The 23,931-nt window shown below is 41.2% G+C and overlaps 1 protein-coding gene across 4 annotated transcripts in view; it reads left to right on the forward strand.

The window, feature by feature from the left end:
* The window catches only part of LOC133348558 (huntingtin-interacting protein 1-like), a 133,826-nt gene that overhangs the window by 70,741 nt on the left and 39,154 nt on the right, over positions 1–23,931 (forward strand). For all 4 annotated transcript variants that reach the window (XR_009755809.1, XM_061561439.1, XM_061561440.1 and 1 more), the window contains exons 7-18: positions 406–467; positions 3,958–4,098; positions 5,675–5,732; positions 7,246–7,321; positions 7,577–7,720; positions 16,775–16,872; positions 17,846–17,918; positions 18,794–18,977; positions 19,149–19,237; positions 19,438–19,554; positions 21,158–21,259; positions 22,635–22,829. Coding sequence is in view for 3 of the 4 variants with exons in the window: in XM_061561439.1 (XP_061417423.1) it covers positions 406–467; positions 3,958–4,098; positions 5,675–5,732; positions 7,246–7,321; positions 7,577–7,720; positions 16,775–16,872; positions 17,846–17,918; positions 18,794–18,977; positions 19,149–19,237; positions 19,438–19,554; positions 21,158–21,259; positions 22,635–22,829 (1,339 nt within the window). In the remaining variant the exon portion in view is untranslated. The remainder of the gene's footprint in view (positions 1–405; positions 468–3,957; positions 4,099–5,674; positions 5,733–7,245; positions 7,322–7,576; positions 7,721–16,774; positions 16,873–17,845; positions 17,919–18,793; positions 18,978–19,148; positions 19,238–19,437; positions 19,555–21,157; positions 21,260–22,634; positions 22,830–23,931) is intronic.

Below are 23,931 nucleotides of genomic sequence, written 5' to 3' on the forward strand. Positions count from 1 at the left end.
TGAGCTATCATTTGTGGTCAGGTCGCTTCTGAAAAAGAGCTATAGAGCTCAGAGGGCCTTGCCTGGTAAAATCCAAAAAGTTGTATATTTAAAATTTAGTGGCATATCCAAACAGGAGGCAATAGGGGTGACCCACCCCACCGTCCCACCCCCAATCCCTCCGCCAAATCCCTCACCACGAGAATTAGAAAATTGGTACTTATTGATATTGGCCAGAGACCATATCGTTGAATTTTTTTTCTATTAATGTAGGAACCGAATTAAACACTTTAGCATTAAACCACTCTTCCGTGATTTAAAGTCCAATTTATTTTAACTTTTTATCAATTGAAATGATAATTATACGTTTCAATGTTTTCTTTGACTTAAAAAATATACTTTTTGTGATTTATTTTTTTCTTCCAGTTTCCAGCTGACAGTGGAAATGTTTGATTACTTGGAATGTGAACTCATCCTCTTCAATGCTGGTGAGGACTTGACACAGTCTGGATTGACTCGGAACTTGCTGCTCATTCGCACATTTGAGTCACACCTTGTGGTCATTGTGATGCATTTCATATCGTGAGCCCAGATACAGTTAGATATGGTCCCATTATTTTATCATGTCCCGTATTGCAATGTACAGAAGCGTTGGACCTCCATTCATAGTTAATTGAACGTTAACTGGTGTGGATCAACAACTTTGGGAAATTTTAATGCGAGGCTTTTTCCTTATGTGATATGGCTAGTACCAATGGTAGATTGTCCTTTTTGTTTTGGCTATACAGTATGTATAAATGTAAGGGTCATGTAAGGACCCCTTGTGGTAATTAATAGATTAATAAATGCACAGTTGCTAGGAAGCGGCGCATTGGATTGGCCGGAATGTTAAATTGGGGTAAAAGGCGGGAATGCAGGATGACGAGGTAACAGACGGTCAGCGGTGGAGAAGGAAGAGAGAAGGTGTTTGTTGGAGAAGAGAAGGAGTAGGGGCAGAGAGGGAAGTTTCTGGAAGGTTCTGGAAGGAACGGGGGAGAGAGAATTAAAGGCGAGCTTGGAGAGAGAAACGGGGCTTTTGGCCGGTGAAGCTTCCTAGGAGTGGGCGTTTTGTGTTGCTGGAATAATAAAGTTCCTTTACCAGGATTAATCATGTGGACTCCCTTTCACTTATAAAGGAAGAGTAACATAGCATTGATAGGGCTTTGGGGTTTACATTTTTGGTATAATTTTGTTATGAAAATATGTTTATTTGGGTCAACTGTCCCAGAAAAGCTCCAATCAGTTTGCAGCAGACAGCGAAAGGCATGGATATGTAAATTTTTAATGTAAAAATCAATCATTTGGATGGAAATAAAGTATCGAGGACGTTCTCCATCAGGTTCAGGCGATGAGAAGTTTAATTAGAACAATGCTGAAAAAGCAGATTATTGAAGCAAGTTCTGAAAGGCAAGATGTTGGGAAAGAGGCCAAGAGGCAAACGAGGAAAGATGCTGCTTGAGGGATGTATAAAGAAAGGAAAGGAGATCGCACAGTAAATTGCAGAAAAAAGCTCGAGATCAGACAGGATGGAGGGAGTTTTTAGCCAGGAACCTGCCATTGGCCAGAGGAGTATAGAAGAGGAAATAGCAAAACTTAAGTCTTGTTTGAAGAGTGATGAGGCTAACTCCTAGTCACCCGTCACTATGGTGAGAATTGTATGTGCTTCTCATGCCCTCAACTGCAAGGTTAATGCCGTTGAGCTGCTCGTGCACAAAGTAGGTGTGAGGACACTATGGGAGTGCATAGAGAGGGAGGAGATATTACGTCTGCTTTGCTCACATGCATGGAATTTTGATGAAAAAAAAAGCGTTTGATGTTTCAACAAGCTATCGAATGAAATGACAATTCGTTTTTTTGTCATGAGAAAAGAATGCCAACTTAAATCTACATCCCAGTGTGTTACGTCTTAGGAGATGGGCATTTATTTTGTAAAGGATTAATTGCACAGTTAAAAGAGCATTTGATGGCTCACCATACATATAAAAACTTAAAGTATTTAGGGCCACCCTGTGATCTTATTTTTACAATGCGTGAGCTATAAGCTAGCTTTTAAAATACTTTGCTCTCGTTGAAAATTATATGTGGCATTTGTATTCGTGACATAATTTCCCATCAGCAGCAGGCTCTCTTATTAAAGCTCCCCATAAGCCTGCAAATGCACTTCGGACACCGAGTATTCAATGTTGTTTGGATGTTGAATGCAGAGAGTGTGAGCAGTGTTCTAACCTAATTTTTTAATATATATTTTAAAATGTGGTGCAGTGGTCGGCGCACTGCCTTATTGAACCCAGTTACTTGAGTTTGATATCCAGTCAGGGTTGACATCAGTGACAAGTAATATCTGAACTTGTTTTGGGTCCCTCACTTCACCAACAGCGTGGTGACGTATGGGCAAACTCCCATGCCCGACAGGGAATATAGGGAGGCCTTCATCCGATAGTGTACTGACAAATGGCTGTAATTTAGTCTTCTCATTTTTAATTATTTAGAGAATCTCCCTTGCATATGGCATGATGATGTATCCTGTGGTGTGTCAGGCAGTTAATTTTTTTTTGTGGCATGACACGAACCTTATTGATCGTTAAGTAGTGCTAAATGTTAATCCTGCACTGCACTTTCATAATTTATAGCAAGTCACTGCTAATGCGTCTTCTATTATTACTATGCAGAATTATTTTAATATCTTACTACATTCGAAATTTTGCATTAATTTCATTCAGAACTGCATGATGATGATAAAAGCAGTTAAATAATAATGAACCTGCTCTGGTTATATTGAAGAGATGTCGTTGGATGTAATGAAAATAATTTCATAACATATAACCACATATAATGACCATAAAATATTGTACGCAATATATTAACAGGTGTATATAATGGGCATAAAATGTTGTATGGTCATTATATGTGGTTATATATTACGCAGACCACAATTAATGTGAATCGGAACTAAGGTGTAACTAATCTTCCCCACCTTCCCTGGTGAGTCACAAATGTAACACGTTCCTTCGGAGTGGGCAGGTAGGAGCTTGGTTGGACAGCGCATTCGTGCACGCCAGACAAATATGCACGACAGACAGACACATAATCCCTGGTGGGCAGTGTGGGAACCATGTTGTTCCTACCTGTATTATGTTTAAACATTGCTGTGAATGTAGCTGCTACTATTGCCATTGGTGCTTTGCTGGCATGACCCTGATAGGAGACTGTTACATTCAATGTACAGTATGCGATGAAAAAAAGAACCATTGATTTTTTACGCACATTTGATGATGCGTGTGTCTTGACCTTAAGAATTTCCAAAACTGTGTTAAGGAGTTGCAGCTGGGATAGTCTTGAACTTTTTTTTATTACATTTCAATTTATTACATCTTCCATCCAGCATGTCAGGCAATTACTCCGTTCAGGTGCCACGAACCCCGTTCTATCTCACATTTTATTCCCTTCCCCACCCTTTCTGGAACTTTCCATGACTCTCCACAAATCTCATTAATTTCTCCTAAGAGTCTCCCAACTTAGCTCCTCATTTCCAGCTAGTTTTCCCTGACGACCAATTCGATTTGAATGGTGTGAGTGGTCTGTCATGTACACTCGTGAATACTTGAGTCCAGTGGGTCGCGAATAGGGAATATGTTACATTTAGTAACTCGCGAATATGCGAAACTCGCAAATCGCGAGGGTTTACTGCATAGCTCAGTGGGCATTACCTAGTAAAATAAAAATCGTTTAGTTGAGTGAAATAAAAATAGTGTAGTTTATGGAAAGTCACCAAAAATGTAAACAGTAAAAATCTATTATTCAACCCATGATCTGCCACCCTTTCATCGGTGCCAGAATGCCAGAACACACTGCCAGAGCACATTGAAAGTGTTTGAATAATCAACGGCTGGACATTGCCTCCGGTCCCCCTCTCCGACCCTTGCCGCTTCCCATTGTCAGTGTTCAGCTCAATGGACATGTCACGGCCTGTGTCCATGACCACGGCGGGACAGTGCCGGCTGGCACCGCTCATCCCCGTCGTTCTGGACTGCAGCCACCTGTACGACTACATCGTCAAGTTGCTTTTCAAGCTGCATTCATGTGAGTAAAGGAGAGCTGGGAAAAAAGCTTCCCCCACCCTTCCTCTCAATTCTGAATTTCACAGCAACTCCATGTAAGGATTGAAATTCAGATGTGTGTTCTTTGTGGAATGTTCTTCCGATCCTCCCTCCTTCTGCCCCTTCCAATTTCAAAGGACTTAATTGTTTGTTTTACAATACAGTAGAACTTTTTAATATAAACGGATACGTATCTCCCTCTAGTTGGTGCCACAAGTGCTGTGGATAAGAGGCGTGCTTATTCTAATTTTGCGGCATACAGTTTGTATTTTACAGAGTTTTTATTTGGTGGGATTTATTTTTAAGGATGTCAGCCACATTAACTTAAAATAAATTTTTTTCCCCACGGCAGAATTGTCATATCTTACAAGAATGTCTCGTGTAGTACAGATCCAATCGACTGCTTGCAAGCTCGATTTGTTTTGCTCAAAAATGCATGTGTGGGAGAACTATGTTAAGTCCTATAAAATAGTGTACACTCAGACCCTGGTTGTTGGATTCATATGGGCTTGTGTGTACATGGGTTTGTTGGGCTGTCCTGCAGGGTTATTACAGCCCTCGCCACGGAACATTTTCACTGGAGGTTTAGTGCTGCAAATTTTGAGGCAAAAGAAATGTGCATCTGTGCAAGTGGCGTAGCGCTGAGCTGTGTTGTGAATTGATCTCCACGCTTGTTTGCTGCACCATTGTGTGGTGGTTTTTGAAAGCCTCCTTTAGAACATGATGTACTTCTGGGTGCTTTATACACATTTGCAATTCTGTTTTGTGTATTACAAACGACATTTTGGGATAATCCTTCAAAAAGATAAATGTTACCCTCCACAACTCGGCTTAAGCGCATTGGGTGCCACAGTAGCGAGATGTTAACTACCTCGCCTGGTATACAAGCAGTCGTGGATTAAATCCCGACCCTGACGCCTGCTGCTGTATATTTGAAGTTTGCATGTCTCTCTCCCCGTAGTTGTGTGGGTTTTTCTCCGGGTCCTCCAGTTTTTTTCCTCCATGTTTAGAATCGTGCGTTTAGAGTTATTTGGTCGGTATACTTTTCCAGGTTGCTTCTGAAAAAGAGCGATACATCTCAGTGGGCCTTGCCTGATAAAATAAAAAATAGCTTTAATAGTGTTCTAGTTTTACTAAAATTTGAAGACTAGTCTGTAAATAAATCTTGCATTTGTAAAATGTTACAGATATGGTGCTAAAAATATAAAACGTATAGTTCAATACGGTACATGAATCGACAAACTAAAGGACGGTTGACGGGAAAGAACGAAGACGCGTTGTTTTCTATTGAGGCCATTCGGGCAGCAACTCGTTGCAAATGAGATAAAATTTGAGCACTTTAAGCAAAGTGCTTATTAGATATGGTGTGTAAATATTTCATAGTAAAATCAAACTTCAAGTGGAGGAAGCTGTAATGGACCATGAATAGCTATTCACCTGAATGGTACATTATGAAGGTTATACATTGGTGGCATGAAAACCATATTACAGATATTGTGCCTCAGTGCCATGAGCGTCACTGTACATTCCACAGAATAACATGCATCATGTGTGCTCAGGTCTTCCTGCTGATACACTGCAAGGTCACAGGGACCGATTTCTGGAGCAGTTTAAGAAGTAAGTCAATGCATTAATCAGAAGAGCACCATTTTAAAATGTTTTTCTTGGTCGAACTGTTCATCCGCAATAAAATCCATTAATGCACGTGTCGTGACATTGGGGATGTCACTGTGTGGTGCCGGCCCTAGAGGGCCATGGCGTGCGATGTACTTGCATCGCGGATAGCATCGTGTGTGTTACAGAGTGATGCCGGCTCTAGCAGAGCACGGCGTGTGATGCTCTGTCATCGCGTACACCCCGTAGGCGGGTGTAGTACCAGCCCTAGCGGGGCTTGGTGAGCGCTGGAATAGCGAGGGCACCACGCATAGCGTGCAGTGCGGGCTCCCACTAGAGGGAGCAGGAGAGTGTCAGCCCAGGGACAGTGTTGCCCCGGGCCATGGCACTCTGGTTGACCCCGTAGGCACGTGATCCGGAGTGTCCATAGGGAGGCCCCCAGGTGGGGGGGCTAAGGGGTGATCACGTGTCCGGGGAGAGCTCTCTAGAGGGATCGAGAGAGAGCTGGAACACTCTCGAAGGTGGGCGGGGCCAAGGGCGGAGCCGGCCCCGACCCGGGAGGATATAAGGTGGGTCCCTGGGAGGGACCGGGGTTGCTTCGTTCTGCAAGCTGGACGCTCCACGTTCTACATCTGAAAAGGCACCAACACGTGGCCCGGGACCCGAGTACGGGTCCGGTCCGTCGTAGCCATAACTCCTGTATGGTAGTGTAGTTAGCTGGGTGGTCACCACCCTCGGCTGTATCTGGTAATGGGGCAGCTACCCCTTTTGTATATACGTGTTGTGTAATAAATGTGTTGCCTCTGAAGAAGAACGTCTGCGACTCAGTTGGACCCACTACACATATATGTGGTTGTGATCAACTTTGAATATCCAACGGCTCATGATAATCATAATCATTGTGGGCAGAATGTGGAGACTTAATGGTTATTATTTCAGGAATTTGTTTGCTCACATATTAAAAAAAGATCTCAACTTTTTCGGCCTTCAAAATATATTGTTTGGCAACAGTGGTGCTAATGTTGCGAACATGATGGCCATAACAATTATAATAATAATCTCTGATGCGATGATGCAACGCTTAGGTGAGCGTAATTTAATAATATAATTATCAAATCAACAGAACACAAACACCCAGTTTACTGCAGCCTTCTCTGCTCTTACATAAGACTGCTCTCACATTAATAATCATGTTCTCACATGAGACCTCAACATGAGGTTAACTTTTGCCACCCTTGAATGCCAGAGGCTAAACTATCTTTGTGCATTTTTACGTGACCTACGAATATCACGTAATTAACAATACTTTAAAAACTATAATCGACGCAAGGATATGTCTTAAGACATTATCCACCATGACCATGATGGATTAAAAATCTGATAACTTATAGTTTTTGTTGTTGGTGGTGTTCATGGAGTTTCAAGACTGTTACGCAAAACATTCACAAGCATGTGCATTACACGCTGGATTTCTGAATTCAATATTTGTTGTCTAAATTCTGTTTATTCTGTGTAGGTTGAAGGAATACTTGCATCGCTCCAGCAACCTGCAGTACTTCAAGAGGCTCATTCAAATCCCTCAGTTGCCAGAGGTAAGAGATGATGGCCAAGCTTGACATGTTTTATAAAGTCTTCTAATGTCTTCACAGGGGACTGAATTGGTGTTGTACTTGTGCTGCCCATTGGTGACTTTTCAGCATCGCAAAATATCCCATTTATTTAACGTTGCTTTACTGTATCACATCGGCTGGCATTTTTTCACGCACGGTAACACTCAAGTGCACCGTATCCTGTTTGTGGCGAAACGTAAAAAAAAATGTTGCCGGGCTCTGGGCCACGTTTTGCAGATCCCCCCCAATTTCCTGCGTGCGTCGGCGCTGTCCGAGCACGTGAGCCCAGTGGTGGTGATCCCCGAGGAGTCGGCGTCTCCGGACAGCGAGGCCGTGCTGGAGACGGACGATCTGGTGGACACGGACTCCACCTCAACACAGGTATGTACGTCCACCCGCCTCGCATTGAAGCAACTTGAAAACATTCACCTAATGAGGTATGTTTTTGGCAGAATTTTTGTACACGTTTTTTTTAAGAGAATATCCATATTACAAGAAGAATTGTGAAATATTTTGGCTATAATTCAATAAATAGAACTGGTGGAAAATGTATTTCCATTGACAAACTAATTATGCCCATAGGGAGGTTGATTATTACCTACTATAATCACTCAGAGATGTCTGTCCGTCCCGTGTGTGACGTCACTCCACATGAGGCCCACCCCCCCTCATTAATATTCATGAGTGGGTGGATTTTTACACTAACGCAGAGGAAGGTTGAACTGAATGAAATAATTTATTACGCAAAGTCGCTTCAAATATGACGTTTATTTACAGAAAGTGACGGTAAAAAATAAATCTACGCAGCACAGTGCTACATCCGTACGTGATGTCACTGTAAAAGAGCCCCCCCCCCCCTTAATTAATATTCATGCCCGCTTGGAAATTTACACAATCATGAGACGGGTGATGTCACTCCACATGCCGCACCCCTCCAAAATAACCATTAGCGGGTGACGTTACTCCACATGGGGCAACCCCCCCATCATTAATCATGAGCTGAATAATTTTTCTATTGAATATGTCAGATTTACTGCAATATATACCCATGCATGGACGGGCAAATAAGCTAGTTACTACTATAATGAGCCAAGAATGTCTGTTTGTGTGTAACGCGCGTGACGTCACTCCACATGCAGCACCCCCCCCTCCCCCCCGTCATTGATATTCATGAACGGGTGACTTTTTACACTCACGCAGAAGAAGGTCGAGCGGAAATATTTTTTTCGCAAATTCGCTTTAAGTTTCACGTTTCTTTATTGAAAGTTAATCTAATAAATAATTCTACGCAGCAACAAAGTGGATTTGGTGTCTTTATTTATTTCTTCAGCACTTGAGACAAAAGGTAAGTCAAATTTATGCTTTTACCTTATGGTAAAATAGACATTTCTCGGTGATTTTCCAGATATTGTATCGAATTCTAATTTATATCAAACCCAGCGAAGGAAAGCAGAATAGAATAAAGTATCAGAGCAGTAAATTTGAACAAATTGAAGGTCAGTTATATACACTGCTACAGTGAACTGCAGTAAAGTGTTTTATGACTTCGTTTTGTGCCAGATTCACTGCCATTAATACAGTGCTACAGTGAAATGCAGTGAAGTGTTTGATGACATACTTTCATGCAAGATTCACTGCCATTAAATTTGCACAATATACAATTATACTCTTCTTGGTTATTTCGGTAAAGTCACGTAGAATGGAAACAATAAAAATAATAAAATAAAACGTAATAAAATAATTCTCACGACGTTTTGTTATGTTTTATTTTATTATTTTTATTGTTTCCATTCTACGTGACTTTACCGAAAGAACCAAGAAGATGAATCCCTGCAGTCACGAAAGCTTTAAATCGAAATACAATTATACTGTGCTCAATTTTTTCGTACATATTACAGCTTCCGTCCAAGGACGGGCAAAAGAAGCTAGTTCAATATGATTACCAGGAGCAGTGGTACATACCTCTAATTTATTGCTTTGAAGGTGAGGTTGGTGGATTGTGCAAACATTCGTGTGTGTTTTGACACTCCAAATTTACAGGACTACAAGGTTGCTCGTAGATCACAGCAGGGCAAGTAGGTTGCTGACCCATTTGTATGAATTTTGAGTTGGGTTTACATTTATGAGTTAAGTTTGAAGCAGATTTCTCCAGTTACTCTATTTTGTCCTTACGAAAATAATTTGTGCAATGTATTCATCGAGTTATGCTTCGGAATAAGTGCTTTTGATATTAATACAAAGCACGTTTTCAATTTTCATGAGCATGCAAAACATAGGCCTTTAATGCGACTTTTGTATTGGACATTTACACCTCCATAATAATACATAAAATAAAAATATAAGTAAATTAACAAGGCAACCAGATATTAAATAATGTTGTTATTTGTTTATGTGCAGCATCTTGAGAGGCATTCACATTTAGATGCTGCATATACCATATTGTATTGTTTTGCAATCTACTGCTGGATGAAGGCCTCCCCACACTGTGTCGATCATGGGGCTGTTTGACCGTACTGCACCATGTTGGTCTGTGTGGTATGGGTTGGTGAGGGAGAAGGGGTCAGGAGGTAACACCCGTTTTGGATATCACTCACCACTGATATAATAGCCATGGCTGAAAATCCAACTTAGGTCACCAGGTTCATAGAGCTAACCACTCCACCACTTTGATTATGGTCTTAATTTCATTATAATGCTGCCTGATGAACATTTAAGGTGCTATTTCTGAAAGCGTAATCAACATTTGGCTCATAGTTTGCAAGTGTCTGATATACATACAGTCTATATTCTGTTATACAACAACAACAGCCGCCATTCGCCACGACGCTTGTGCCAGGCTATGTGCACTTTGAGGCCACGTGAAGTGTCGAACGCCCGCTGGAAGGTCACGGGGCAGACCCAGGTGCCACGGGTCGACTGACTGAGATGACTGGCTGATGTACCACCTGTGCCCCCTACTGTGCTAACTTGCTATGCTTTAGCCACCCGGCGCTCCGCTCGTTGTTGTGAGCGTCGCTCCTCCGCCCTCCGTTGTTGGAGGGCGACTGCCTCCAACTGCCCGGTAGCGTCCTTCACAAGCCTCCTCCACAGAGGCCGATCTTGCCACCGCTGGTACCAGTCATCGGCAAGTCCACTCAGCTCCACATCCTCTTGTACCACATCACTCCATCTCTTCTCTAGCCCATGCTGCGCCCATTTATCCCCCTGTATCCGGCCGAACAAAAGCTGTTTAGGCATGCGGTGACTGGGCATGTAGGCTATGTGACCCAGCAAACGCAGCCTTGCATGCCATACATGTAGTAGTCTCACACACACATGGTCTGATGCAACATTCCAGAAGGCTCCTTTTACTGAGTTTTTTTGTTTCGCTGTATGTGCACAGTGCTAAGCGGTATGCCCTTGGGTTAATATTTTGATCGATATTGTCAACTCATACTTTTTTACTGTGAGTTATAGGAAGTTTTAAAATAATTAACTGGCACCAGAATATGATAGATGCCCTCTGAAGAATGATGCCCTCAGCAAAAATTGTAGGTGAATGTTATCTGACATTAAACGAATTTTCTGAAAGTTAATTTATAAAAAGCATACATTCGATATGTAATGAACATAACAGGTTTTGAAAAAAAGCACATTGCAATTATTTTAATATACACAGGTAATTTAACATGTAATGTATAAATTAAGACAATCAATGAAATGAGTTGTATTTACAATAAAATGTTACCGAAATTCAAAAATGCAGTTTGTATTCTATGGGGGCAGATTAGATTTTACTTCGCATATAAAATACAAATCCTAAAAAACGAAGCAACAAAAAAATAGACTTGAGTGTGGCTATGGGGCATTTCAGGTCATTGTTGACGACTTCACAGTGTTGGCGAAGATCCAAGCAACCCTGGTTTATGTGCGTCGTTGTTTTGATTTATCCAGACAGGCTTTACAAAATATAAAGGCAGGGAGAAATAACAAGTCAGGAGACGAGGGTTCGAAGCGGTGGTTACAGTGTCGACCGGTGAAGCTGGATCTCAGGATTTTACCCTCAGCCCACTGTGTGTGATGTGAGCTCTGTGGAAGGGTGTATGTCGTTCAAACGCTGGTATTGCTCGTCACAAGGGAACTAAACAGGAAACAAATGTAACAACCGACTACAGATGCAGGAGGGGTCATCGTGCTTGGGAAACGACTGTCTCATGATGATGAGGAAATATAAAATCCTTGCTACTTCTTTTTACCTTTCACTCTCTTACATGTTCTAAATAATGTGTAGGGAACACATTTTTATTGGGGTGTTTTTGGCCACTATAATTTAGAATTCTCATGTAAAATTTATTAAAAATATTTATTTATTTTGGTTTGTTAAACTAAAAACAACCACTCATCTGAGTTGCTCCTTTAACTGTGGGGAAAACAATATTTATTTCAGTATAACAGCAATTTTTTTATGCTTGTGCCTGCATTATTACCCATCATCAGTGGCAACTGAGTAAGTTGGCTTTCAAAAAACTTATATTAAATTCCAACTACATTCTATTCTATTTTGGATTTATTTAGCGCCCTTTCCAGGGCACTTTAAAATTCATAACCATGCGGCGCAGCCCATTCCAGAAGTACAACGTAAGCATTTTAATCCACATTTTTGCCTTTCAGAAGTCAAGATTGCTAGACAGGAAATTATTTCCGCTACTGGCATGCAAAGAGTTACGTTGACCCCAAGGGGATGGATTATGTATGTATGTTGAACTTCTTTCGCACTGTACGTAGCCAACCGTGCTCATCGTAGGTCTGAGGGAAGGACAACAAACTAAATACAGAAAACAGTTCTAAAGAAATGAGTTTTCAATCTAGATTTAAAAGTACACTGCTCCAGTGGCTTCCTAACATTGGCAGGAAGAGCGTTCCAGACGGCCGCATCTGAAAGCGCGCGATGCAGTGACCGTTTTTGTTCGATGGCTAGCCAAAAGCCATTGTGAGAATGACCTGAGTTTGTGTGACGGTTTATACTACTTGACGAGAGCAGCAAGATATTGTGGTTCATTTGTGGCAAGCACTTTGTGTAATGAGTACGACCTTATAATGTATTAATTCGGCAACCGGAAGCCGATGCAGCTCAGCGAACACTGCACGGACATAATCAGATCTCAAGCTTTCAGGCATTTGAGACACTCGGCCCTTAATGTTCCTGCAGGTAGCAAGGCACATATTATCTTTAACTAGGTGGAGCACGCAAATACCAGTCACTGAAATCAACCAGAACCTGTGCATTTCCATTGCTCTCCCCACAAATCAGTACCATGTCTCACTACTTGGAAAGACACATGTCGATGATTCTGGTCTGATACCTATAAAGTTATTGGTTATGTTTCTGGAGCAAGATGGAAAATGTGGAATACAATATAAGTGTCTAGGCCAATCGAAACTCTATCTATCTAACATCGCGACTGCATGTTGGGAATATATCAATGTTGCATCAAGTATATAAGATAATTTATTTATATATATATATTTTTAATGCAGCTTATTTTGTTAATGTGTGTCCCAGAGGTTGTTATACATTATTGCCATGTTGATGACCATTCCCGACTTCTGCAGGCAATTTTCAGCTTGTTATATGTAAATGGATAAGCTTGTGCAGTGGCAACTCCTTCTTGGAAGATGCTCACGCACGATATTCAACAATCAAAATTGACGCTCCACACGTTTGTTGTGCATCTTTTAGCGACGCTTGAGCATAATGGAGTTTGCGGTGGGCATTTTCTGCCACCAATGGTCACCTCTGTATTCTGGGTTTAGCGTACATTTGTATAACAAAAATCAAATGGTGATTATTTAATTTTACACCTACGTGACTTTCCCTAAAGAACCAAAGAGTATGGATTTCTGCAGTCACGAAAGCTTCAAATCAAGATTGATTCGTACATTTCGGATTCACGCCATTCGTATCGCACATGGCTGTCATTGAGGTGCTTGTTTCAAAAATATAGTTTACCAGTAGAGGGCGATGTGGCTCCGTGTTTTTTCCCCCAATGAAAGAATTTGCAAGTACTGTAATTCGTAAAATTAGCACAAATTTAATTTTCCAAACATTACATTTCGACTGCGAATTGATTTGAAGGGATTTATAAAAATATATATGAAGCTAATTTAATTATATTTGGAGGGAATACAGGACATGCTTGCACGGGCAGTCTCCGTCAAATAGCTGCCGCCACATCAGAATAGCAATCGGTTCTCTTGCACACAGGAGCTTGCCAACTCTGCAGTAGCTAATTTCAGCAGACATTGATTTTGTGTCTTGTTGGTAATGTGATATCTCGGGCACCCACTCGTATATTGGCAGAATACCTCTCATCCTTGCTTTTATTAGTCTCTCAGACAGGCTGTTGAAGAGTTCGTGCAAGTTAACCTGCCAAAAGCATCACTTGTAAACAATGCATTCTTTATTCTTGCATTGCTGTACGAGTGCAGTGCACGGTCAAAGATATACTGTAAACAGGATGTTTAAAATCTAATGAGCTTGCGGTAATCACTTGTGTTTGTCTTGCTCAGCTTTTTGAACGTTATCAAAAACATTCCCGTGGTGGCTGTGTGCTTGGCTAAATACTGCTACCCCCTTGTATAAATAAATGGTGATCCTTTTTGTAAGTGAGCAAGTCATTGAAAACATTGTGTAACTTGAGTTGTTGGTTGTCTCCATCTAGTGGAGGATTTTAAAATGGACGGTGTTTGTCGATTCAGCAGATACCAGGGCAGATACCAGGGCAGATACCAAGGGCGTTCATTGTGCGTTATCAGATTTCGAACAGACGAAAATGAAATTGCCCTTTTACTGAATCCGCCATGAATCAGCATAAGCATCGGTGATACCACAACCCCTATAAAGTGCTATGTTGGTCACAAGTATTATATTTAGTTAAATTTCTTCCAGATTAGCCTACCCTCATCATTCTATATGTACCCGATAGCATCATATCTCAGAAGTAAATCAAGCTCGAGCCTGCTTAGTAATTGGGTGGGGTAGCTACCTCGGCTTTCTAGCTGTTTGGAGCCACAAGATGGCGGTGCTGAGTCTCACCTCCCTGTTCAATCATGTGGGGTTACACCACATACATACAGGGTCATTCTTCGTTCAAACTAGGCAGTTACAGAAACAGCGGGTCATTCATTTTCAAAATATGATGCTTCTCATCCACTCTGTTGTTTACCCGCAGAGAATATATAAAAAAGTGCATACTGACGTCATCACCTGATTAATTATTATTCTAGTCTCCTTGAGCTCCAATTATGAGTTGATCCAGTCTAGATTGGAGTTTTCGTGACTGCAGGAATCCACACTCTTTGGTTCTTTCGGTAAAGTCACGTAGGTATAAAATTAAATAAACCAAAGATTATTGATCCAGTCTGTTATTTTCAGGAAACCTGTGGTGAGGCACATGGGGTATTTTCTCAGATATTCGGGCCCTGTTGTATCTTATGCGGTAATATTGCTTAATAATTGCACTGGTTTATGTATTTGAAAATAGTATTTTATCCATTGCTCATTCTGTAGTGCAGTGCAAGGTCATCTCCTTGGCTGTTTTCCCTGGAGGAGGGAAGTTCGTGTTAGCGTAGGTTGATCAGTTGTGTTTTTTTTGTTGTCTTGTATTTGTACTCTTTGGTTCTTTTGGCAAAATCATGTAGGTGAAAATAATAATAAAAATAAATATTTTTCTTATTTTTATTATTATACTTATTTTTACCGAATGAACCAAAGAGTATGGATCCTTGCAGTCACGAAAACTTCAAATCTAGAATGTCTTGTATTTTCTTTTATTATAATTTCTTTGAAGAAGTTCTGTGCAGGTGTATAGCATAATTCCATTTTTGGTTAAATCATACTTCCATGTTTGGGGAATGATGCTAATTCGATTGTGTGAGTCTAATTGGCATTATTCACATGCAATCTATTCCAAAATACTAATTGTGAATTTTTATATTCGTCGTGAAAAGTATATAGACATTTCTGAACATGGTAATAAACTCATAATCTTAGCTTCAAGAAAATTATTATCTGATTGTTATTTCAGGAAAAATATAGATTATGTTATACTTCTTGGCCAGAACAAAAAGAATGCCACCAGACTGATGTTTTGTTCTGAAACTGACAATAGTAAATTCTACATACATGTGTTGCAGTGACGTGCGGTGAGGTCAATGGCTGCTGGGTAGGCACTACCTAGTGTCCTAGCCAGATTCACACACGGAGGGGGCGTGGCCTCACTGAGGGGGCATGTTAGACACATCCCCCTCAGTGAGGCAGATGTGATAGCTGCCTCCCCTGGTGCTTTTTCATTGCAGTTTCATGACGAGACCAGCGAGCCTAAATATCTTGATACACATACATGAAATAAGTTATCTGGAGTATGGAAGGCGAAGACATGAAATGAAGGGGTCTACACACATTACATTGGTGACATACAGAGAGATAGTAACAGGCACGCGCTCATTGCCCGCGCTCCATCCAGTTACTGAGGGGTTGCGCAATCAGAGGGGAGGCTGAGCTCGTCGCTGCCTCACCTCACGTCTCTTCCAGTATTTGCAGCGGAGCTCCGCAAATTTTTTAATTTTTACTATAAAAATAATTGGAATCGTACAGAAATTACATTTAAAGCACAGATCAATGGAAAAATCTTAATATTTATTAGATTTTATTATTTTATTTTATTTTCGTAACAGCTATTTTCTTTGCAGTATGACAGGTGAGGCACTGCCTCCTCTGCCTCTCCTGACCGCACGTCGCTGATGTGTTGTCGAATTCTGTATTCTGGCCAAAAATGTGTTTTTTTTATCGATATTACATGCAATTGTCAATGCACTGTGTTTTTCAATTCAGAAACAAATCCAATTTTAAGCTACTTGTGCCAAAGTGCTGTGCAGTGCAGTCCCTTCAGACACCTTAAACATCGTGCAAACATAACAAGTAATCATGTATCATCTACCACTTTGATTAATTTCTCAGCACCAACTTTTAAGTTTTTTGCCCTTTTTAAGTCACCATACTTCTATATTTTATGCAGCGTATACTATTACACTTTTACAAATTCCAATCTCACACGTTTCCATTAACAAGTTCAGCAGTGTTCTTTTTTTAATCTCATATTTAATGCACATTCTTCTTATTCAGTTGTGGTATGAGTAAAAAAAACATTATAGTTGCAATGTTATTTCCTAATCTACACCAGCACAGGGGAATCATTATTGTAGGGCCTTTTCAATTTTTTTTCTTGCCACGTAATTTTCACAACCTCCCCATGTGAAACATTTTTGGAGAGTTGTTGAGAACAAGTGACAGAACAATGCGGAATTCAAAAAATATTAATTCTTAAGGGACCCTATTAAAACCAGGACGGGATATCCAGGAGAATTCACAGTGTCATTTTTCTTCTGTCGTTTTAGAGCCAATTCGACGATCGTTTTGATGACTTGTTTGGAAGTTCCACAGTCAGCACACCTTTCAACTTCAACAGCCAGAATGGTGTCTCCCGGGACGAGCGGTGGGTATGACACACGGACGATCTATAACACAAATAGTCTGTACTAATGTGGACATGAGTCACTGTTTGGTATTTAATACAATGTAGTTTTTTTCATCACAAAATGTCAATAAATAAAATCAACTGTTCATTTTGCAGGGCTGTCAAACAAATTAGTTAATTTGTGCCATCAGTTGAAAAAACTGTTTCCAAACATACTGCATATTGCCATTCATGTGTATGATTGGTTTTGTTTTATGTGCAAGTGCTGTCAATATTGTAAAAATGGGTAGTAGTAGTGGGCTTTGCCTGTGTTACATGGCGTCATTGTGACACTTCCAAAAACATCACATTTAAAAAATAATATGTCATTAGGATTCACCACCATTTTATACCTTTTGGATACAAACGTCACTCTTGGTTTTAAAGTTAATTTATTTTTTCTTATGACCATAGACTCAACTATAGATGTACAAAATGTAATTTTCCTAGTCCTTTTGGAGCATCATTTGAATTTACATCCGTCAATCCCTTGCTCATAACCATCAATAATAAAATTGTGATTGGAGCTTGAAATTAGCACCACACTGATGTAAACTCTAAACCTCATTAAACAGCATTAAATTATATCAAAAACAAGGCACACTAATTTAATATCTGTGTGTATATTCGTCATTAACATTTTACAGTGTTCTTGATTAACACTTCCACAGAAAATTACTTCTTATTATTGTCATTGCTTTCTATGTCTCCATGCTTACTTGTCATTTTTTATCTCATCCTGTAATAATAGTGAACTCGTGGTGGTATTTTTCTTAATAAAAAATTACGGCTGCTGATTATCTTTGTTAATAAAGTCACTGAACTGAAGTATTTAATTCGGGTTCATTAGTAGTGAATTCAGTTGCCCTGGAAATCATTTATATTCTTGTAAAATTACTAAGGCTCTCGTTACCAATCTTTAACAGATGTATCAAATCTTCTCTGTTTACAGGGACAAGCTTATCGAGCAGCTTTACAGGGAGATCAACGCCTTGAAAGAGGAGCTGGACACCCAACGGCTGGAGGTGCCGCGGCCTTAATTTCCATTTCACATCGCAATTCACGTTCATGAGCATTGTGTAAGGCTTCTTGTGAATCTCAAAGGCATTCGCACTGAGAGAGTCCCCTTCACCACGTTTACACTGCTCATTTAACCAGCAGCGTACACTCGTGCCTCTTCAGCAATCATTTTGTGACCACATTGAACTGAGGAACAGCCGCGGATTGTGCGTTAGGAAAACTGAATTAGCTACAGTGCTAAACTCTCCTATTTATACTATTATTAAAACCGATTGAGATAAATATATGCAATAGGTACGTTACAATAACGATACAAAATATGATTGCAGGAATGTGAAAACATGTCATTTGAATTTAGTAATTGACGAAATTCCATGTTAATTAATTTACTCATTGCGCTTGTGAGGGAGTTCGTTATTGCTGTGAAACCTATTCTCAGCTCGTCATTGAATTAGTACGTTTCTTAAATCCCCGCACCTTTATCCACCAAGCAGTATATATTCATATGCCACAGTAAGTCGATTTGCAGGGGACACGTGTGGTGTGGTAAAGTGTGGGTATCCCCACTTCCTTTAAGATGTTTGGTGGATGAATCGGCCACACAGCCTCGAGAGTGGCTCTCTAGAGCTCCCTCTCCTGGAGATCATTCTACCAGCAATGGCACGACCAGGAGGTTGCATAGCTGCGCCTTTACTGCTTACATGTTTCTGTGTGTGTTGGAAGGTATTGTATGAAGCAAGCCAGTCAACCCATGGTACCTGGGTCTGTCCCGTGACCTCCTGCCAGTGAGCCTTCAACACTGCATGTCACCGCCACTTAGTGGCGAATGGCGTTTGTTGTTGTACGAAGCAATACCGAGATCCTCGTGTTTCTCTGGCAGACGGAGCGTGTGGCGTCGGCCCTGCGTAGCCGACTTGGGGAGCTGGAGGCCGAGCTGGCGGAGGCACGGCACCTGCGCGGCCAGGCGTGGGACGAGACGGAGTTTCTGCGCACTGAGCTCGAGGACGTCAAACGGCGATCCGAGGACACGGAGAAAACCCAGAAGAGTCTCACTGAGATAGAGAGTCAGTGGGGCACGCGGGACAGACCGAGACACAGTTGTGGCGTGCGCGCACATTTGAGAATAAGAGAGATTGGTTTGGGGAAGTTGGACGAAACATTACCAAATGAATCATGAGAGCTCCACAACTACAAGACGATGCTAAATCTAGTGAACTTTTCTCTGTGCCTCCTAGAACGGGCGCAAGCGAATGAACAGCGCTACAACAAGCTGAAGGAGAAGTACACGGGACTGGTGCAGAACCACGCCGACTTATTGCGCAAGGTTCGACTTTTTCACACGTAGAACTTTTTACTTTCAAATTAACGTCTTTACCAAAGTGGTAACATACAGTTTTAAATTTATTTATTTTTCTTTCTCATAATGATTGGCGGAGTTGCCTTTTAAAACGGTCGGGAATTGCGATTGCTTGCATGATGTAAACACCGGTTGATGTAACAACGGTGCTCCGGTGCGGGACGCAGAATGCGGAGGTGGCTCGCCAGCTTACAACCGTGCGGCAGGCCAAGGAGGAGGCGGAGACTGCTCGGCAGCAGCTGCAGTCCTCCATGCAGAGCATCATGCACCGAGCAGAGGAGCAGGTGGGGAAAAAAAACTGTTATTGGTTGTGCTAAGGCACACACGTGCCACAGTACACTATAGTCATACTTCACATCTAGTAATTATCTAAAAGTACACATATGTTGAACTTGTTTTGCACCGTACGTAGCCAACCGTGCTAATTGGAGGTGCGGGGGAAGGACAACAAACTAAACACAAACAGGGTAGCGTCATAAGTTGTGTATGAGCTTCACTGGCGTCCTGTTAAACGCATTCTGTATAATCTTGCAGTCCTCTGTTCCAAAGCACACATTCTCGGTCAACCAACCTATTTAGCTTCTGCTGTCTGAACTTATGTTCTATCTCGCAACCTCCGATCTGCCTCGAGTGGCCCCCTTGTCAAGGCCGTTTCTAGAAGCAGACCAGGCAAACGTCTCTTATACGTCGGAGCTTCAGTCACCTGGAATTAATTTTCTCCTCTCTCACCGTGCACATCAGCGGCAGTGTCGACCTTTTGATATAATCTCGTATTTTTTCTGTAATTTATTCTCCCGTGCCTCCTGAATGTCCTTTTAAAGTTAAATTTGTGCATGTTACAAACTTAATAATTAATGAATGAGTCGATATATTTCCGTATTCAAATGAGCATGGAACAATTTTGCATACACAATAGCAATGTGCTCGATTGTATGATTGTTAGGTGGATAACGTTCAGTGTTGTATTAGCACTATAATATGCTCTTACCTACTTTTATTTTATTATTTTTGTCCTGGTCTGCCTTGAATAATTGTCCTCGGTATAGACACTCTTGAGGTGTTTTTACAGTTGTGTCCCTCCAACATATATCTTCAGTTCTTTAGTGAATTTGTTGTGCATTACTTTCTGTTTTACTCATTTTTTATCGAAAGCCCAAATCTTTAGCCTTCTTTATTAGATTGTCAGATTATTTTATATTATTTATTTTAATGTTATAACGACTGTGTCGTCAGAAACTCTGGGATGGATGATAATATCTCTATTTATGTTTATGCGTATAATTTTTTTTTAACACATCTTATTACATCGTTGTGAATAGCCTTGATCAGAGTGTATCTCCTTTCTTGTCTCCCCTTGTGACATGCATTTTTTGTTACTTTATACTTACACGTAGAGTATACCAGTAAAAATAATAGACGTGTTACATGCTTCATTTGATGTGTGTATTATCAGCATAATAGTATTTTAATCGGTGATCCGATGCCCCATTTATATATTTAATAATCAGTGTAGTTTGCATAAGTATGATAAACATGCACTTCTGGTACATATCCTACGTGTGTTGTACCTCGCACAGTATATTACAGAAGGTATAATACAGCCCCTCTGCTTCCAAGATTTCGATTTAAAGCTTTCGTGACTGCAGGGATTCATATTCTTGGTTCTTTCGGTATTTCCCTTCTACGTGACTTTACAGAAAGAACCAAGAATAGTAGTCCATAATACTCTCTAGAGGACCTCTCTGCGAGGTCCTTCTGCCAGCAGTGGCATGATAGAGCAATTGCAGGGCTACACCTTTACCTTAACCACTCACACTTCAGCATTCATTGCACACATACTCGTGCACAAGTATATTACTGTTCCATGCCTGTGTATGTTTGTGATAGGTTCGGAGTCAGAGCGAGGGCGTGGAACAGCTGCAGCAGGAGCTAGAGACGGGCAGGCAGGCGGTGGCCTCCCTGAAAGAGACGCTGCGCTCATCACAGGAGGCATGTGCTCCTAACAGCTGGCATCGCCGAACGCATACAACAAGGGAGGGTTTGCTGCAGAGTGATGGTTAGCACACTAGACTTGCAATAAAAATTCGCTGGGTCCAACCTCCCGGCACGGTAGTTGAAGCCATGGGCAAGTTTCCTCAACACCCCCCACTGTTGTCTTGTACCAGCAGTATGAATGGGTGCACCACCGTCGATTGCCAGTCAGATAAAACTGCCTCTTTGAGGGGTTTTCTAAGGCTCCCTCTCATGGGAGGCCCTTCCGCTAGCAGTGGCGTGAGCAAGCAATTTCAGGGCTGCACTTGTCACCCTTTTGCAGCTCAGCGTACAAGTCCATCTTCTTTATAGTAAAAAGAGTCAACTTATTTTGTGAAATTCAGGATCTCTCCAACTTTTTGACATCAGAATTCTGTGACAATCTCTTCTGTAAGATTAGGAGATGTTAACTACTTTTCCTCATTACAAATTAATACAAAATCTCCCACCTCAATATGCATGCTTGTTTAATCAACTAAATTGCCTTTTGGGTGTGATGGTTTTGCATGTTTGCCAATTCTGCTGCCTATTCTCACTTACATTTCCAAGTACACCCTTGAGACATATTCCTTGCAATGTAAATATGAAGAATCATAATTAATGTTTTCAACTAATTTCCGTAAAGTTTCTTATTAGTCATGGCCAATGTACAGTGTTAATTAAGAAGGCTGATATTAAATTCAATACAAAAGTGTGGATAGAGCGCAGAAACGTTTACTTTATCATGTAGAATTAGATACCACTATCAACTCTTGGATCGTGACATCGGGTAATGGTTATGACACTGGATTTGCAGCCTCGAGGTCACTGGTTCTATCTCCCAGTTTGGCAGTAGAAATAATTATTTATTTTCTTAAATGCCCCCACCACAATCCGCCCAGCAGTATTATAAATGGGTGCACCACAGATCGCTTGTAGTGGGGGGGTAAACTGTGGGTTTATGCATTTATTCCAAGCTGCCAGACCAGGGTTGAAAAGTAGACCACACACACTCAAGAGGAGATCTCTCGAGCTCTCTCTCTAGTGGAGGCCCTTCTGCCAGCAGTGGCATGGGCAATCATTTTCAGGGCTACATCTTATCCACCTTAATCTTATCTCGTTTTTGAACCGGTGGATAGTACAAATTACTCAATTAGAATATACATAGCGACCATTGCTCCCTACCGAAAACTCGGTAGGACCTTCCTGAAAAAGAGGCACGAGACTCAAGCGAGGCTTTCCTGGTTAAACAAGTGTGCTAGTAGTTATAATAGCAAGAATAAAAACCTGTTGTGGCTTACGGATTGGATGAAAAAAAATGTGATGGTATATAATGGCCCCCGTGTGCTGGCAGGCTAGCTCGGAACTGAGTGCCAGGCTGACGGCACTGGAAGCTGAGCGGGCAGATGTGGAACGCGTGTCAGGCGAGCGGGCGAGCGAGGTGCAGACCCTGCAGTCACGCCTGGACGAGACGCTGAGCACATCCAAGGCAGAGGCGGAACGCTCCGAGCAGGAACTGAGTGCACTGCAAAGCCAACTCTCCCACAAGGTGGTGCTTCTGCTCCACGGCTTGCTTGTCAGATGATGTGTAAGGGTGGATAAACATTTAAATAAATATATTGCGTTAAATTGCTGCCCCAGGTAAGTTTGCGCTGCCACGAAGAGCAGCTTTGTATGCGGTAATTATTTTTTCCCCCGGGACTTGAGGTACATAGGGTACGGTTTAAGGTCAGAAAGAAACAAAACAAAATTTACAAAATTTTGGTGGTGGAAAGCGCACGTGTACGAATTGTACATGAGATCTGTAAGTTGATCAAGCACAAAGTTATTATTTCACATTGGCATGCAATTATAAGATAAATATTGTTTTTATCCTCATTTTAAGTGCATTAATTTAATAATTCCATGCGACTGTGGAATAATGACATTGCCTCTTAACTGCATAGTGTGTAGCCATGGTGATCGCTTGCATTGCCATGGTGTGGTCTCTGTGCACTGGAGACAGTGCGCTCTCCACTGGCTGCTGGTGTCTCTCCTCTGACTCTATCCCTACCAGCAGATCAATTCTCTGTGGTTTGAATACATTAAACTAACTATTTTACCAGATAAGGCTCACTGAGCTATATAGCTCTTTTTCAGAAGCGACCTGGTCACAAATGATAGCTCAATGAAGTGGCTTATGTGGAAATGTATAGCAGCCAAATACTCCAGACACACGTTTCTAAACGGGGACAAAAAATCTGGAGGAGCTGAAGAAAATCCACGCGACTACGGGGAGAACATGCAAATGCCAAATATACAGGTGTCAGGGTTGGGATCAAACCCACCACCTGAAAACCAGGCGAGGAAGTTAACATCTCTCCACGGAGATGTCAACTATATATTTTTTAAATCAAATTTATTTTCTCTCATCTGAATAAACCAAACCCGATTATTGTATTTCTCTTTTATCTGGTATGGATACAGCTTTCTTGTATTAATGGCTATTCCATCATCACACATTTTGATCTCTGAATATTTGTTTTTTATCTAATCTGAATACATTTATTTGACATCTTGTTTGAAACATGTATTTTCAATATTTTTAAAATTATATCTCTCACCTGTCACTTCTTATCGTCTCACTAACTTTTCAAGCACACTAGAATACA

Source organism: Lethenteron reissneri, chromosome 27, assembly GCF_015708825.2.
Source record: "Lethenteron reissneri isolate LAM-NWPU_2019-01 chromosome 27, ASM1570882v1, whole genome shotgun sequence".
In the NCBI taxonomy this organism is placed as follows: domain Eukaryota; kingdom Metazoa; phylum Chordata; class Hyperoartia; order Petromyzontiformes; family Petromyzontidae; genus Lethenteron; species Lethenteron reissneri.